Source organism: Heptranchias perlo, chromosome 8 (genome assembly GCF_035084215.1).
Source record: "Heptranchias perlo isolate sHepPer1 chromosome 8, sHepPer1.hap1, whole genome shotgun sequence".
Lineage (NCBI taxonomy): Eukaryota > Metazoa > Chordata > Chondrichthyes > Hexanchiformes > Hexanchidae > Heptranchias > Heptranchias perlo.
Window position 1 is genome coordinate 76,623,044 of NC_090332.1, and position 18,566 is coordinate 76,641,609.

The 18,566-nt window shown below is 45.3% G+C and overlaps 1 protein-coding gene across 6 annotated transcripts in view; it reads right to left on the bottom strand.

Moving 5' to 3' along the window:
- syne1b (spectrin repeat containing, nuclear envelope 1b) overlaps positions 1-18,566 on the bottom strand; it is a 478,102-nt gene that overhangs the window by 203,593 nt on the left and 255,943 nt on the right. For all 6 annotated transcript variants that reach the window (XM_067989374.1, XM_067989378.1, XM_067989371.1 and 3 more), the window contains 4 exons: positions 16,382-16,534; positions 12,990-13,172; positions 10,220-10,357; positions 8,062-8,247 (listed from right to left, as the gene is read on the bottom strand). In XM_067989374.1, coding sequence (XP_067845475.1) covers positions 8,062-8,247; positions 10,220-10,357; positions 12,990-13,172; positions 16,382-16,534 — 660 coding nt within the window. The remainder of the gene's footprint in view (positions 1-8,061; positions 8,248-10,219; positions 10,358-12,989; positions 13,173-16,381; positions 16,535-18,566) is intronic.

An 18,566-nucleotide genomic window follows, 5' to 3' on the forward strand; every position in this document is an offset into this window, starting at 1 on the left:
ACACCAGTCAGCCTAACTAGCTGGTGATAGTAATAATCTTCTTTTCAAACCATAGACCAATTTCAGTATTACTAAAGCATTGATGCGAAGATAACCACAAATTAACTGCCATTAATGCTGAGAGGGACATTCGACGTATTCGACTGCAGGCTGCATCTATCTGCAAGTCCACCTTCCCCAGCCTTTCTGAGCGTATACTTCACATCTCTGCTCAGGTAGTTGTGTCTCAGGTGCTCAGCACCAATTCAGGATGTTGTCACAGCGCCTTGTGGAGAGATATGCTATCGCACACAGGAAAATGGGCTCAAACCCAGGGGGCAAAGAAAGTTTTTTTTCTTTCAAAGAGAAGTGCATTGTGTGCGAGTGCATGTTGTATGGGGAAATTTGCATTAGATGCTTTTACTTCAAGCTCATTCCTGAAAGTCTGTCAGGTTATCAGGAAGCTGCGAGTTGCCATTCCCCCGTAACAGATCTACATGAGGAGAATTTTTCTTTACTCAGCGAGTTATTATGATCTAGAATTCACTGCCTGAAAGGGTGGTGGAAGCAAATTCAATAGTAGCTTTCAAAAGGAAATTGGATATAGATTGAAAAGGAAATATTTACAAGGCTATGGTGAAAGAGCAGGGGGATGAGACCAATTGGATAGCTCTTTCAAAGAGCCCGCACGGGCACGATGGGCCAAATGGCCTCCTTCTGTGCTGTATCATTCTATGGGATGGAAGAATATCAGATCAGCTGATAGACATTATTTTTTAATTGTAAACAATTTTACAACACCAAGTTATAGTCCAGCAATTTTATTTTAAATTCACAAGCTTTCGGAGGCTTCCTCCTTCGTCAGGTAAATGTTCAGGAGCTCCTTGAAGTCTACGCATTTATACATCACAGAACAATACATGGTGTTTACAGACTGCCCCTGCAACTGCCCGTTGCCAAGGCAATCACCGTGTTCAGACAGAGAGGTGTCACCTGCAGAACCCCCGAATACACATTCAACAAAAAAACAAACAGGAAAAAAAAAACAGAGAGAGGCAGAAACATCCGGAAAGGCAGAGAAAGCCAGCAAATGACCCATTATATTAAAAACAGATAACATTTGTTCACTGGTGGGGTAACGTGTAGCGTGACATGAACCCAAGATCCCGGTTGAGGCCGTCCTCATGGGTGCGGAACTTGGCTATCAATTTCTGCTCGACGATTTTGCGTTGTCGTGTGTCTCGAAGGCCGCCTTGGAGTACGCTTACCCGAAGGTCGGTGGATGAATGTCCATGACTGCTGAAGTGTTCCCCGACTGGGAGGGAACCCTCCTGTTTGGCGATTGTTGCGCGGTGTCCGTTCATCCGTTGTCGCAGCGTCTGCATGGTCTCGCCAATGTACCATGCTCTGGGGCATCCTTTCCTGCAACGTATGAGGTAGACAACGTTGGCCGAGTCACAGGAGTATGAACCATGCACCTGGTGGGTGGTGTCCTCTCGTGTGATGGTGGTATCTGTGTCGATGATCTGGCATGTCTTGCAGAGGTTACCGTGGCAGGGTTGTGTGGTGTCGTGGACGCTGTTCTCTTGAAAGCTAGGTAATTTGCTGCGAACGATGGTCTGTTTGAGGTTGGGTGGCTGTTTAAAGGCGAGTAGTGGAGGTGTGGGGATGGCCATAGCGAGGTGTTTGTCCTCATTGATGACATGTTGAAGGCTGCGGAGAACATGGCGTAGTTTCTCCGCTCCGGGGAAGTACTGGACGACAAAGAGTACTCTGTTGGTTGCATCCCGTGTTGGTCTCCTGAGGAGGTCTATGCGATTTTTTGCTGTGGCCCGTCGGAACTGTCGATCGATGAGTCGAGCGTCATATCCCGTTCTTACTAGGGCGTCTTTCAGCGTCTGTAGGTGTCCATCGCGTTCCTCCTCGTCTGAGCAGACCCTGTGTATTCGCAGGGCCTGTCCATAGGGGATGGCCTCTTTGACGTGGTTAGGGTGGAAGCTGGAAAAGTGGAGCATCGTGAGGTTGTCCGTGGGCTTGCGGTAGAGTGAGGTGCTGAGGTGCCCGTCTTTGATGGAGATTCGTGTGTCCAAGAAAGAAACTGATTCTGAGGAGTAGTCCATGGTGAGCTTGATGGTGGGATGGAACTTGTTGATGTTATCGTGTAGTCTCTTTAGTGATTCCTTGCCGTGGGTCCATAGAAAGAAAATGTCGTCGATGTATCTGGTGTATAGTGTTGGTTGGAGGTCTTGTGCAGTGAAGAAGTCCTGCTCGAACTTGTGCATGAAAATGTTGGCGTATTGGGGTGCGAATTTGGTCCCCATGGCTGTTCCGTGTGTTTGGGTAAAGAACTGGTTATCGAAGGTGAAGACATTGTGATCCAGGATGAAGCGGATGAGTTGTAGGATGGCTTCCGGAGATTGGCTGTTGTTGGTGTTGAGTATTGATGCTGTCGCAGCGATGCCGTCATCGTGGGGGATACTGGTGTATAGTGCCGAGACGTCCATCGTGGTGAGAAGTGTTCCTGGTTCAACTGGTCCGTGGGTACTGAGTTTTTGTAGGAAGTCTGTAGTGTCGCGACAGAAGCTGGGGGTTCCCTGTACGATGGGTTTCAGGATGCCCTCGATGTATCCAGAGAGGTTCTCACACAGGGTTCCGTTGCCTGATACGATGGGACGTCCGGGTGTGTTGGCTTTGTGTATCTTTGGGAGGCAGTAGAAGTCTCCCACGCGGGGATCACGTGGGATGAGAGTGCGTAGGATGCTTTGAAGGTCTGGATCGAAGGTCTTGATCAGTTTGTTGAGCTGGTGGGTGTGTTCTTTGGTCGGATCTGCGGGTAACCGTCTGTAGTGTTCCTGGTTGTCCAGTTGTCGGTATGCCTCTTTGCAATAGTCTGTTCTGTTCTGTATGACTATGGCTCCTCCTTTGTCCGCTGGTTTGATGACGATGTTGCGGTTGGTCTTGAGAGCGTTGATGGCGTTGCGTTGTGCTCGGGTGATATTCTGGACTGTCTTCTGAGTGCGGCTGATCGTACAGGGAACCCCCAGCTTCTGTCGCGACACTACAGACTTCCTACAAAAACTCAGTACCCACGGACCAGTTGAACCAGGAACACTTCTCACCACGATGGACGTCTCGGCACTATACACCAGTATCCCACACGATGACGGCATCGCTGCGACAGCATCAATACTCAACACCAACAACAGCCAATCTCCGGAAGCCATCCTACAACTCATCCGCTTCATCCTGGATCACAATGTCTTCACCTTCGATAACCAGTTCTTTACCCAAACACACGGAACAGCCATGGGGACCAAATTCGCACCCCAATACGCCAACATTTTCATGCACAAGTTCGAGCAGGACTTCTTCACTGCACAAGACCTCCAACCAACACTATACACCAGATACATCGACGACATTTTCTTTCTATGGACCCACGGCAAGGAATCACTAAAGAGACTACACGATAACATCAACAAGTTCCATCCCACCATCAAGCTCACCATGGACTACTCCTCAGAATCAGTTTCTTTCTTGGACACACGAATCTCCATCAAAGACGGGCACCTCAGCACCTCACTCTACCGCAAGCCCACGGACAACCTCACGATGCTCCACTTTTCCAGCTTCCACCCTAACCACGTCAAAGAGGCCATCCCCTATGGACAGGCCCTGCGAATACACAGGGTCTGCTCAGACGAGGAGGAACGCGATGGACACCTACAGACGCTGAAAGACGCCCTAGTAAGAACGGGATATGACGCTCGACTCATCGATCGACAGTTCCGACGGGCCACAGCAAAAAATCGCATAGACCTCCTCAGGAGACCAACACGGGATGCAACCAACAGAGTACTCTTTGTCGTCCAGTACTTCCCCGGAGCGGAGAAACTACGCCATGTTCTCCGCAGCCTTCAACATGTCATCAATGAGGACAAACACCTCGCTATGGCCATCCCCACACCTCCACTACTCGCCTTTAAACAGCCACCCAACCTCAAACAGACCATCGTTCGCAGCAAATTACCTAGCTTTCAAGAGAACAGCGTCCACGACACCACACAACCCTGCCACGGTAACCTCTGCAAGACATGCCAGATCATCGACACAGATACCACCATCACACGAGAGGACACCACCCACCAGGTGCATGGTTCATACTCCTGTGACTCGGCCAACGTTGTCTACCTCATACGTTGCAGGAAAGGATGCCCCAGAGCATGGTACATTGGCGAGACCATGCAGACGCTGCGACAACGGATGAACGGACACCGCGCAACAATCGCCAAACAGGAGGGTTCCCTCCCAGTCGGGGAACACTTCAGCAGTCATGGACATTCATCCACCGACCTTCGGGTAAGCGTACTCCAAGGCGGCCTTCGAGACACACGACAACGCAAAATCGTCGAGCAGAAATTGATAGCCAAGTTCCGCACCCATGAGGACGGCCTCAACCGGGATCTTGGGTTCATGTCACGCTACACGTTACCCCACCAGTGAACAAATGTTATCTGTTTTTAATATAATGGGTCATTTGCTGGCTTTCTCTGCCTTTCCGGATGTTTCTGCCTCTCTCTGTTTTTTTTTTCCTGTTTGTTTTTTTGTTGAATGTGTATTCGGGGGTTCTGCAGGTGACACCTCTCTGTCTGAACACGGTGATTGCCTTGGCAACGGGCAGTTGCAGGGGCAGTCTGTAAACACCATGTATTGTTCTGTGATGTATAAATGCGTAGACTTCAAGGAGCTCCTGAACATTTACCTGACGAAGGAGGAAGCCTCCGAAAGCTTGTGAATTTAAAATAAAATTGCTGGACTATAACTTGGTGTTGTAAAATTGTTTACAATTGTCAACCCCAGTCCATCACCGGCATCTCCACATCATTATTTTTTAATGTAGTCTTGTGTGAATACATTGGCCAGCCTTACAGTATTACCACTGAATGAAGGACACCCCAGCAACAAAGAGCATGCCCCATACAATCTGAGTCAATCAGCCAAGGACTGAGTGTCTGCCACCCTTACCTCAACCCCACAATAGGACAAGGCACTTAAATAAAGGATGGAATGTGAGCTGTTCATTGGGCATCCTGTTCCCAACAAGTCCTACAATTGGCAAGTCTACATGTCAATCGATAGTGCCCAGTCTTCCCTTTTCACTTGTCCCGCCCCAGTACTCTGTCTCGCTCCAGTTAATCTCTCAAACTATTGAAGGTAACAGTACAGAAGGTCATTTAGCCTTTATCATCCTTCCCAGGAAAATCAATATCCCATTCCCCACCTTTTCAATGGTTAATTAATACAATAACCATGGTGAAATGGCAATTGACTGGCTCAGTAGGTGTGTGGATAAATGATGCAATGTTATGCATTCATTACTCTGTCAGTATCAGTCAATTGTGATTCTGTTACATCCCAAAACAATAAAAGCTTAGCAACACCAGACTAGTTAGTGATTCAGTTAAGAGGTTTCAAGGCATTCTCTCTCTCAGAATCAAGATAACATCAGTCCAAAGTGTGATCAATGTATCTGTGCAGTGGATTTTTAACTGTTTAGAATTATCCTGGAACCCCAACCCAAAAATTAACGACGTGACAAGATGAGGTTATATCTTTCGATGGGCGTAACTTTAACAGTGTTAATCCTTTTAAACTAAGGGGCTTAACACCCATGTTGAAAAATACCCTACGATGATCCCGAAAGAATAAAGGTGAATCCTCCAATAAGCTTCTCAATCTGCTGCCCACTAACAGCCCGTACATTATCCACTGATTGGGATCAGAAAAGAACAGACATCAGTCCTTAAAATGGGACTACAGCTTGAAGTTGAGTGATTAAAATCCAGCATCCTGTTCCTAATGAGGTACTTGTAAACAATTTTACAACACCAAGTTATAGTCCAGCAATTTTATTTTAAATTCACAAGCTTTCGAAGTCTCCGAAAGCTTGTGAATTTAAAATAAAATTGCTGGACTATAACTTGGTGTTGTAAAATTGTTTACAATTGTCAACCCCAGTCCATCACCGGCATCTCCACCTAATGAGGTACAGCATTCCTACATTGGAAAATAACAAACCATATGAGACACAAAATGAGATTAAATACAAAACAATCGACTCCCGCTCGAAATCTTTGTAAACCAAGAATCATAATCTCACCCCCCCTCCTTGATCTCTAAGTATTATAGGGTACAGATATGGAGTCTTCACACTGCGTGTAGTGGGCAATTTTATAATATACACTGGCTAATTTATTTCCCAACAATTGGTTGCCAGAAACTGTAAATGCTAAATGAATCTCAGAATATTGATTTTATTTGTAAAACATTTGAATGTTGTGACTTTATATAATCAAAGACTCTTGATTTAGTTACACCCTCATAGTTCATCCTAACTACCTGTTATTCCACTTTTCATTTTTACCTCAGGATGAACGTAAATCGAATGTGATCATTATATGGATGGAAATAAGACTTTCATGGTCTTTGAACTTGGTGAGCTAAGTGAAATTACATAGAATTTACAGCAAAGAAACAGGCCATTCAGCCCATCAGGTCTATGCCGGTGTTTATGCTCCAGATAAGCCTCCTCCCACCTTACTTCATCTCACCCTATCAGCATATCCTTCTATTCCTTTCTCCCTCATGTATTTATCTAGCTTCCTCTTAAAGGCATCTATGCTATTTGCCTCAACTACTCCATGTGGTAGCGAGTTCCACATTCTGGGTAAAGGAGTTTCTTCTGAATTCCTTATTGGATTTATTAGTGACTATCATATTTATGACCCCTAGTTTTGGACTCCCCCACAAGTGACAACATCTTCTCTACGACTATCCTATTGAACCCTTTCATAATTGTAAAGACCTCTATTAGGTCACCCCTCTGCCTTCTTTTTTCTAGAGAATAACCTATACAAAAGCAGTAAGCACACTGATCTCAGTCCCTTGCACAAAACCGCATCAAATTCCACTTTAATATGTCGAAGTAGTTTGGTGGTTTCGATCAGAGAGTGGAGTGGAAAATCCTGCAAGATGGCTGGAGTGAAATTCGACTTGGGCGGAGACAAAGAACATTATCACATCGGCCGCCCGTTATACACCCCACACACACATCGCCACCCCACTCAGGGACATCGAATGGAGGCTCCTAGGAGAAGAAGGAGGTGTTGCACCTCGAGCTCACCCATTCCGAACCGTGCTCCTGTTTGCAAGTGGTGCATGGCCTGGGGAGAGGTCTCATCAAAGAGAAAAGGCTCGGGGAAAGAAAGAAGAGGTAATGGGAACCAGAAACATACAGAGTATTAGTGGGATGTATTGGAGAATTGACTTTGTCTCTTGCGGGAGCTCATTTTCCACCCTCTGCCATGGAATTATTAAACGCTGATATTACTTCTGTAAATACCTCACCCTAAGAAACATTAATGTATGATAATGCCACGTAAATACAGGATCACTACAAATACAAGATGAATGTGAATCATAGTAAAATGTTTCCGCATGTGGGGAGTCCAAAACTAGGGGCCATGAATATAAGATAAATCCAATTATTCGAGAGAAACTTCTTTACTCAGAGAGTGGTTAGAATGTGCAACTCGCTACCACGTGGAATAGTGGAGACAAAAAGCGTAGATGCATTTAAGGGGAAGCTAGATAAGTACATGAGGGAGAAAGGAATAGAAAGATATGTTGGTAGGGTTAGATGAAGTAAGGTGGGAGGAGGCTCGTGTGGAGCATAAACACCAGCCAAATGGTCTGTTTCTGTGCTGTAAATTCTATGTAATTCTATGTAGCCCATTACTGGAGTGGATTACAGCCTCAGGTTTTAAATTCAGGGTGAAATTTTTAACAGAAAGGATCCACAGTGCTTTTTTTTTAATGGGAATCTAATCCAACTTTCTGACATAAATGTAAGGCACCTGCCTTCCCTTGGGTTTAATCAGCAACATTGCTGTGTTGGGTGTTCAGTACCAAGCCCCATGGAAGCAGCATTCTGTTCTCGCTCAATTTCACTCTAATTTTGCTACATGTGTCAGTAAGAATGGACATCGGACGAGCTTTAAATAAATAAGGTGGCTGAGTTACCTTGGCTGCATCTTGCAGGCTTTGCAGCCGGGTTCGCATAAGTTGCTGGAGCTCTTCTGTCTGTCGGCGGAGCTCACTCACGCGCTGAGACATGGCACCCGTCTGATACACATCGCTGACGCTGTCTAACTTCTCGCTCATGGCCTGGAGGTCGCTCTGGATTTCGTCAGATTCACGCAGTGTAGCCTAAAGGGGGAAGAAAGAACTTGGGATTGATAAAGGGTCTTAGGACATCCCAGCATCATTTTGTAGGTAAATGTGGCAGACAACTTTGCATAGCAAGGACCCGCAAACAGTAAACAAGATGAGTGAAGAGTTAAACATTGGATGAGAAAAGTAAAACTTGCAATTAAAAAGCACCTTTCATGACCTCAGGAGCTCCCAAAGCGCTTTACAGCCAATTAAGTCCTTTTGAAGAGTAATCACTGTTGTAATATAGGAAATGCGACAGCCAATTTGCACACAGCAAGGTTCCACAATGATAGAAATGACCAGATCATCTGTTTTAGATGTTGGATGAGGGATAAATGTTGGCTAGGACATGGGGATAATTTCCCTGCTCTTCTTCGAATAGTGGATCTTTTACATCCACCTGACAAGGCAGACGGGGCCTTGGTTTAACGTCTCATCCGAATGATGACACCTCCGACAGTGCAGCGCTCCCTCAGTAGTGCACTGGAGGGTCCGGCTAGATTACGGTGACCAACAGCCAACATTACCCTGATTGGCCGCACCTCACCAACCATATCTGCAGGCATTGGCACATCTACCTGGCGAAAACTGTCCGCAGTGGGTCAGCAGAGAGGCAGATGCAAGGCTGTGCCGTCTGCTGCAAGGACACCCCATGCGGCACAGAGCTGGCATGCGCAGGGGGTGGTGATAGTCAGCTGCGCCCTGAAATCTGGGTCCACCTCCTTGGGGTCATGTGCAATGCCAACCTGTGGGGGTGGTGCCAAGGAGTGGCACGGAGGGGGACAAACCCTCGTCGCAAGCAACCCATGCCGCAACACCTCCATCTGAGGGGACTGGAGCTGGGCAACTTCCTCACCAGCCTGCAGGCTCATGATGGCACTTTCCATTTCTTTTCCCTTCATGTTTGTCTCTTAAGTCTTCCTCTGCTTCAGCCAAAGGCTGCTTCTGGGTTGAGGTTTCTTCTAAGCCTTTCAAAGAAATGTTTCCTCTCCCCACCCCCTCCCCCATCCCCCATTCTAACATTCCCCATTAATTGTCCCCATCATTTTAAATTTTACTTGCATGCAATCTTCCAATCTGCACCAAACCTATTTGCTGACTTTTGAAAATTAGGGGACTTGAATTTGCATCATGCAGGTATAAATTGCACCCTAATTGGGTCTCTGGTTTACACCTTCAAAATTTCCAGACAGTCTAGTCTCTTCAGAAACCTGAAGTCCCCCATCCGTGACACCAATAATGAGGGACTTCAGTTATGTGGAGAGACTGGAGAAGCTGGGATTTTTCTCTTTAGAGCAGAGAAGGTAAAGGGGAGATGTAATAGAGGTGTTCAAAATTCTGAGAGGTTTTGATAAAGTAGATTGGGAGAAACTGTTTCCATTGGCAGGAGGGTTGGTAACCAGAGGACAAAGATTTAAGATAATTGGCAAAACAACCAGAGGGGAGATGAGGAGACATTCTTTTACGCAGCGAGTTGTTATGATCTGGAATGTACTGCCTGAAAGAGTGGTGGAAGCAGATTCAATAGTAACTTTTAAAATGGAATTGGATATATTCTTGAAAAGGAAAAATTTACAAGGCTACGGGGAATGGGGCTAATTGGATAGCTCTTCCAAAGAGCCGACACAGGGTCATGGGCCGAATAGCCTCCTTCTGCACTGTATAATTCTATGATTCTATAAGCATTTCTAAAATGAACTATAGAATACTCATACACAGTTGTACTAAATCCTGTATGATTCTATGATTCTATGACAGCCCACTCAAAAACCCAGAGAGGCGGCAGGGCGAGGTGAAATCAGTTTTCTGTTGGGTTGGATCAGTCGCCCACTATCGTGTACCACAACGGTTTATTACTTCTCTGAAGGATTCCTGGCGGAACATTGGAAGTTGTTGACAATTTAGCAGGTTAGCACTAACTTGTGTTAATAATGATAAATGGCACGTTAAGGAGTTTGTGTCCTACCTGGTAGATCATCAGCTGGTCGTTGAGCTGAGCCGCAGAGTTCCAGCTGATGGCACTGTATCCGAGGTTCTTCGCTTTCTCCACCCACTTCAGCACAAAGTCAAGCATTTCATGGAATTCCTCCAACTGTGAAGCAGCCTGCAGAGGTCAACGAGAGAGGAGATTACATTAGAGCAACATACAACACACAAACCAACATACAACACACCCACACGCCCACAACACACACACAGCCCACAACACACACACACACAAACCAGCACACAACACAAGCACCAACCAACACACACCAACTCACACAAACCAACACACCCACACACCCACAACACACCCACGCGCCCACAACACATCCATAGCCCACAACACACACACAGCCCTCAACACACACACAGCCCACACACATAGCCCACAACACACACACAGCCCACAACACACACACAGCCCACAACCACAACACATAGACCACAACACACACACAGTCTACAATACAAACAAGACACACACCCACCAAACACAATACGCACGCACACAACACACATACCAGACAACATGCACACAACACACACACGCCACAGACAACATGCACACAACAGACAACACAGACACAACACAAGCCCACAATACACATCACACACAAACACAACGCACTCAACACACGGAGCTGATGGATAAGCAGGACTCAGTACAGAGCAGGATTCAGGCGGCTAAGTTTTGGATGAGTTGGAGTTTTTGGAGGATGGGAGGTAGCAAGGAGAAACTGGAGAGATCGAGCTGCTCATGACTGGGCTGGGGTCCTGGAAGGATTTGAGGATGAGTACAAGGATTGGGCAGGGAACCAGTGTAGATTAGCAAGGATTTGGCAGGATATGGACAGATGAGTTGTGGCTCATGGAAGGTGAAGGTTGGAGGATGGCAAAGTGGAATGAGGTCTAGAGTCACTAAAAGCATGGATAAGGTTAGGGGGGCTAGACAACTAGACAAACTGTCAAACGTCAACACAATTAAGAGACTATTTTAGAAAAGTTTTCCAGTGTCCCTGTTTTGATGGTAACTTTCTACCCATCTTCTCCCCTGCTCTGCTGAAGGTGTTAACTTCTCACTGGAGTCTGGTCACAGGTGTTCAGCACCACACCATTTCTGAGCCTAAACAGTGAGTGTTGGCTCATCCAATTAACGAGAGTCCTAACTTCCACCTCAGCAACATCATCAGCCTCCGCCCCTGCCTCAGCCCCACAGCCCCCCTAATCTTATCCATGCTTTTATGACTCTAGACCTCCAGGACCCCAGCCCAGCCCACATCACCTCTGCAACCTCCTCTGGCTGGATGTCCATTCCCGCACCTTCAATCCTCCTGTGTACTTTGCAAGCAAAGTCTTCAGCCACCCTGCTCTACTCTCTGGAACCACTCCCTAAGCCTTCCTATTACTCTCTCCACCATTAAAAGCCTATTTTTCACCTAACTTTTGGGTCACCTCTCCTGACTCTCCCACTACACCTCAGAATCCACTCCCTTTTTTCCCCTTTACTGTGGGATTTAAAGGTGATTTATGAATGGAATTTGGTGATGGTGTTGGCCAGGCACTGGGAGAACTCCCTCCTCTTCTTCAAATAGCATCATGGGATCTTTATGTCCACCTGAGAAGGCAGACGAGGCCTCTCTTTAAGGTCTCATCCGAAGGACGGCACCTCTGACAGTGCAGCACTCCCTCAGTACTGCACTGGGAGTGTCAGCCTAGATTATGGGCTCAAATCCTGAAGTGGGTCTTGAACTCACAACCTTCTGACTCAGGGGTGATACCAACTTTACAGTGTGCCTTTAACTGATGTTTACAGCGTGCCTTTAACTGTCTTTACAATGCACCTTAACTGATCTTTAAAGTGTACCTTTAACTGATCTTTACAGTGTACCTTTAACTGTCTTTGCAGTGTGACTTTAAATAATCTTTACAGCGTACCTTTAACTGATCTTTACAGTGTACCTTTAACTGATCTTTACGATGTACCTTTTACTGATCTTTATGGCATACTTTTAACTGATCTTTAAGTTGTACCTTTAACTGATCTTCACAGTGTACCTTTAACTGTCACAGTCCTGCATATGATGAGAATCTACCACTGAGAACAGGAGGGCCCCACACAGTGAATGTACTGGTCACAGAGATACTTTGCTTCATCAAAGGAACACAGGAACAGCAGTAGGTCATTCAGCCCCTCATACCTGTACCACCATTCAATTAGATCATGGCTGATCTGTATCTTAACTCCATTTACCCACCTTGGTTCCATATCCCTTAATACCCTTAAGTAACAAAAAATCTATCAATCTCAGTTTTGAAATTTTTAATTGACCCCCAGCCTCAACAGCTTTTCGAGGGAGACAGTTCCAGATTTCCATTACTCTGTGTGTGAAGAAGTGCTTCCAGACATCACCCCTGAATGGCCTAGCTCTAATTTTAAGGTTATGCCCCCTTGTTCTGGACTCTCCCACCAGAGGAAATGGTTTCTCTCTATCTATCTCATCAACTCCCTTGATCATCTTAAACATCTCAATTAGATCACCCCTTAATCTTCTAAATTCAAGGGAATGCAAGCCTAGTCTATGCACCCCTGTCCTCATAATCTAACCCTTTTAGCCCCATTGCAGGGGTAGGTGGAATCAGGGGAAGGACAAGCAGAAATGGACGGGAATAATGTTCTGAAACTACAGAATACACCGTGATGACGATAAGAGTATTAATGTTGAACTGCGTGCACAGCTAACACTGCTTACCTTGTTGAGTTTGGAGGCTCTGTACTCGGTCTGCCTGCAGACCTGTTGATAGAGGCTGGACACCTTCGTCATGGTGTCTGTCAGACACTTGCTCTGCTGAGGGTTCTGCTCTGTGAAATCCTGTACTGTGGCGTCTAGTTCCACGAGGTTCACGTTACAGCTGTCGAGCTTGTCCCAAAGTCTCTGCAAACACAAGGTCGTCAAATTCCCTTACAACAAACCCACGGTAAACTTATTGTTCAGTTCCACTGCTCCTCCATGTAATGCAAGTCCCCCAGATCCCCATTACTGAGCTGAGGGTGTGCACAGCAAACTTATTCCCAGGCCTCTGCTAATACCAGTGTTGGCTTTGGTGTCAGGCATGTGGGCTTCAAAACCCCTTTATCAAAAGGCATTTGAAGGAAAGGGCTAACTGAACCCCTTTTAAACAAAGACATTTGAAAACCTGCAAACACAGTAATGTGGTAAACTGTGTTCTCGCAAATCCTGTTTTTCCCCCACTGATGCTGACGGCATTGGAGAAGGATGAGTTTCAGGATCGAAGACATTGTACTATGGATAGATATCCAGATTATTAAATAAATAAGTTAGATGGATAACATTGAGCTTAAAGCATTGTCAGGCTTTCAAAACACATAGGCCTTTGGAAGCACAAGCTTTTCAACACAGCAGAGGGTAATGTAAGAAAAGGCAACAAGGACATATGTCAAAGACTTTGGATCAGGAAAGCAATGATAGATGTGAGAAAAAGCATGGGCCTCTCATTCCTATCTGGTAATCTGTTCAAAAGAACTGGGATTTGTAAAACATCAAATAGTATTGCATCCAGCATATAGTCAAATGGTATAAGGAATGGATTTAAAGCCACTGAAGCAATCAAAATTGGAGACGTAAGGACCATTAAGAATGTCTGGGCGTAGAAATGTAAGGGGCTATCTCTACATGAAAGGCCATAAACAGAGACAGTAAAGGGGCCTTTTACAACCCATCGTTCGAGCACATGGTCTTTTCTACATCAAAGGGTCTCCAGTCACATGATCAAAGCCTAAACTGTCAATCATTGAGGTATGTTAATGATTGAGGCATAGTGACAGGGAGAGATTGGACAAAAAGAATGACCCTCCCCAATCCTACATCTTATTGGTAAAAAACTATATAAAAAGACTTTGCGAGAAGAACAGTCTCTTCTCTTCTTCACTATTCGGCCATCACAAGGAACGCAAACTGTAGTTGAACATCACGCAAGAAGAAGAGGACCTCGAGTTCTGAAGAGCTGATCAACCTTCAGACCCGTGAGCAAAAGCCTTGGTTTAAAGGTTGTACATATATTAATGATTTGCCTGATATGTGTATGAATTGTTAAGTCATTACGTAATAACGTTGCAAATTATTAAGTGTATAGCGGGATTTTATAAAGAAAAGTCATTTGTATGGTTTGATTTTGCTACATGAATGCTCGTATGAATGATAACATCATTAAATAATTACTTTTGGTTAACAAAACTACCATGGGTGAGGGTGACTTTCTTTGCTCGACTATTCGTCCAGTGTCCAAGAATCACACAAAATAAGGAGTTCCCTAAAGCTGTGGACTCATTTGGAGCACTCTCACCTCTGAAGCAGAAGGTCGTGGGTTCAAGCCCCATTCAAGAGACTTGAGCACATAATCTATGCTGACACTCCAGTGCAGTACTGAGAGAGTGCTGCACTGTTGGCGGTGCCGTCTTTCAGGTGAGACGTAGTTTGTCCTCTCAGGTGGACGTAAAAGATCGTATGACACTACTTCGAAGAAGAGCAACGGGCATTCTCCTCGGTGTCCTGACCAACATTTATCCCTTAATCAACATCACTTAAAAACAGATTATCTGGTCATTTATCTCATCGCTGTTTGATGGTTTTTGTTGGCTGCTACGTTTCCTACATTACAACAATGACTACACTTCAAAAGTACTTAATTGGCTGTAAAGCGATTTGGGATGTCCCGAGGTCGTGAAAGATGCTATAGAAATGCAAGTTCTTTCTTACTTCTTCTTTACCATCACTATGACGAACTAGGGTAGGTTTTCAACCAATTATACCCTCGATTAACAGGCATAAATCAGACGTAGTCACAGAACATTGCATGCAGCAAGGATCAGGAAGAGATATCTTCTGAGGAGCAGGACTATTGATTAGTCAAGAATGGGGTCAGAGTTATGAAGGAAACAAACTAGAGATTGTGACTGAGCAGGGAGTGGCACCAAGGGGGGAGGGGTACTGAGAGGAGAGCGAGGACCATGACTGAGCAGGGGGTAGCGAGCTAAGTGGTGAGTTTCAACTAGCCACTTTATTATTGTGGAAATGAAAAGGTCAAGATCCCATAGATAATTCTGAAATAAATGAGAGAAAGAACAGATACTGCTTTGGAGAACAGTTGCATTCTCTTCATTGCACATCCTAATAACAGGTTGTGGGGTTTCAGACTCAAAATAGAGTAGTGAAAGCAAAAACCCTGGGACTTTAGGGTCTTTCTGGGCCAATGAGCTGCGATGGGTCGAATGGCCTTTCCCACCGGAATTATCTTGTGATCTTCTAATAGTTTACCTCCTTCTTGGGAACTCAAAATAAAGGTCTCTCAATAGAAAGATGTTCTACAGAATGCTGAAACTTCCCAAATGTCAACTATACTTTTAGGAAGGGGGAAAATGCAAGAAAGACCATCTATAAAATAAATATTTTATAAAACTGAAAGCATTAAAGTTGGCTCAGTTGGTAGCACTCTTGCCTCTGAGTTAGAAGGTTATGGGTTCAAGTCCCACTCCAGAGACTTGAACACATAATCTAGGCTGGCTCTCCTGGTACCAAGGGAGTGCTGCGCTGTTGGAGGTGCCATCTTTTGGATGAGCCATTAAACTGTGATTCAGGTGAGCAGTATTTGAAGAACAGAATCCTGACCAAGAATCCTCCCTCAACCAACATGACCAAGCAAAATAGTTTAACTCCTCATCTGTCTGATGACTGTTTGTGGGACCTTGCTGTGTGCAAATTGGCTGCAGCATTTGTGTGTGCAATGATAGTGACTACACTTCAAAACAATTCACTCCATTTGGAACACTTTGGGATGTTTCTGAGAGATGTGATAAGGTGCTTTATAAACTAAAGTTCTTTCCTTCTTGTTCCTATCCCATTCTGGTGTAAAAATGATATTAAAGTTTCCTTGCGTTCAAGGTGAGGGAGCACAGGTTCTGTGACTTAATGAGAACATTTATCAAACCTCCTTGTGTATAAAGATGTATAATACACACACCGTACACTATTCATTGTACGGTGCTGTGAACTAAAGCCACTGAAATTTCCTTTTTGTCTCTTCAACATTGAATGCAATAAAACTGGCCATTGTTTTTCTCCCTCACCTTCTGCTCAATCTTGGCTTGTACGATATCGGTTCCTTTCTCTTTCAGCTTTCTGGAAATATCATTCAGTCCTTCAGACATCTGCTGCATCCTGCAGTTAAAGTCTAGGGTGACCGCTCGCATTTGCTGAGCTTCTCCTTCTTTCATGTTCACCTAAACAGTAAGAGCATCGAACGTAACAACTGAGAGCCACAGATCGTAGTCAACAAAGGCTAAACTAGCCTTCTGTTTTACAACTGAAAGTCATGTCCATTCTTTTCTGGGAGGAGTGGGGGTGGAGAGGAGAAGATCCATATTGTGCTGAGAAAAAATGACAGAAACCTGCTTCACAAAATGACTATTTTCCCACGTTTGCTTTGCGTCTCAGCATCATAGAATCGTCCAGCACAGGAGGAGGCCATTCTGCCCATCGTGCCTGTGCCGGCTCTTTGAAAGAGCTAACCAATTATTCCCATTCCCCTGCTCTTTCCCTATATCCCTGTAAATGATTCCCCTTCAAGTTTTTATCCAATTCGCTTTTGAAAGTTACTATTGAATCTACTTCCACCACCCTTTCAGGTAGTGCATTCCAGATCATAACAACTCGCTGCATAAAAAAAATTCTCCTCACCTCCCCTTTGGCTCTTTTGTAAATTATCTTAAATCTGTGCCCTCTGGTTACCTCCTACCAGTGGAAACAGTTTTCCCTTATTTACTCTATCAAAACCCTTCATAATTTTGAACAACTCTATTAAATCTCCCCTTAACCTTCTCTGCTCTAAGGAGAACATCCCAGATTCTCTAGTCGCTCTAGATAACTGAAACTCCTCATGCCTGATACCATTCTAGTAAATCTCCTCTGCACCCTCTCCAAGGCCTTGACATCCTTCCTAAAGTGTGGTGCCCAGATTTGGACATAATACTCCAGTTGAAGCCTAACCAGTAATTTATAAAGATTTAGCATGACTTCCTTGCTTTTGTGCTCTCTGCCTCTATTTATAAATTGTAAACAATTTTACAACACCAAGTTATAGTCCAGCAATTTTATTTTAAATTCACAAGCTTTCGGAGGCTACCTCCTTCCTCAGGTGAACGATGTGGAAATGAAATCCTCGAGATGAAATCGCATTTATAATTCACAGAACAATGCTTGGTGAGTACAGACAGTTTTTTCAACTGCCCGTTGCCAAGGCAATCAGTGTGCAGACAGACAGGTGTTACCTGCAAGGTCTCAGAATATACAAATCACCAAAAAAAACAACAAACAAAAAAAAACAGAGATAGAGAGGTAGAAACATAGAAAAGACAGCAACTGACCCGTTATATTAAAAACAGATAACATTTGTTCGCTGGTGGGGTAACGTGTAGCGTGACATGAACCCAAGATCCCGGTTGAGGCCGTCCTCATGGGTGCGGAACTTGGCTATCAATTTCTGCTCGACGATTTTGCGTTGTCGTGTGTCTCGAAGGCCGCCTTGGAGTACGCTTACCCGAAGGTCGGTGGATGAATGTCCATGACTGCTGAAGTGTTCCCCGACTGGGAGGGAACCCTCCTGTTTGGCGATTGTTGCGCGGTGTCCGTTCATCCGTTGTCGCAGCGTCTGCATGGTCTCGCCAATGTACCATGCTCTGGGGCATCCTTTCCTGCAACGTATGAGGTAGACAACGTTGGCCGAGTCACAGGAGTATGAACCATGCACCTGGTGGGTGGTGTCCTCACATGTGATGGTGGTATCTGTGTCGATGATCTGGCATGTCTTGCAGAGGTTACCGTGGCAGGGTTGTGTGGTGTCGTGGACGCTGTTCTCTTGAAAGCTCGGTAATTTGCTGCGAACGATGGTCTGTTTGAGGTTGGGTGGCTGTTTAAAGGCGAGTAGTGGAGGTGTGGGGATGGCCATAGCGAGGTGTTCGTCGTCATTGATGACATGTTGAAGGCTGTGGAGAACATGGCGTAGTTTCTCCGCTCCGGGGAAGTACTGGACGACAAAGGGTACTCTGTTGGTTGCGTCCCGTGTTAGTCTCCTGAGGAGGTCTATGCGATTTTTTGCTGTGGCCCGTCGGAACTGTCGATCGATGAGTCGAGCGTCATATCCCGTTCTTACTAGGGCGTCTTTCAGCGTCTGTAGGTGTCCATTGTGTTCCTCCTCGTCTGAGCAGACCCTGTGTATTCGCAGGGTTCATGTCACGCTACACGCTACACGTTACC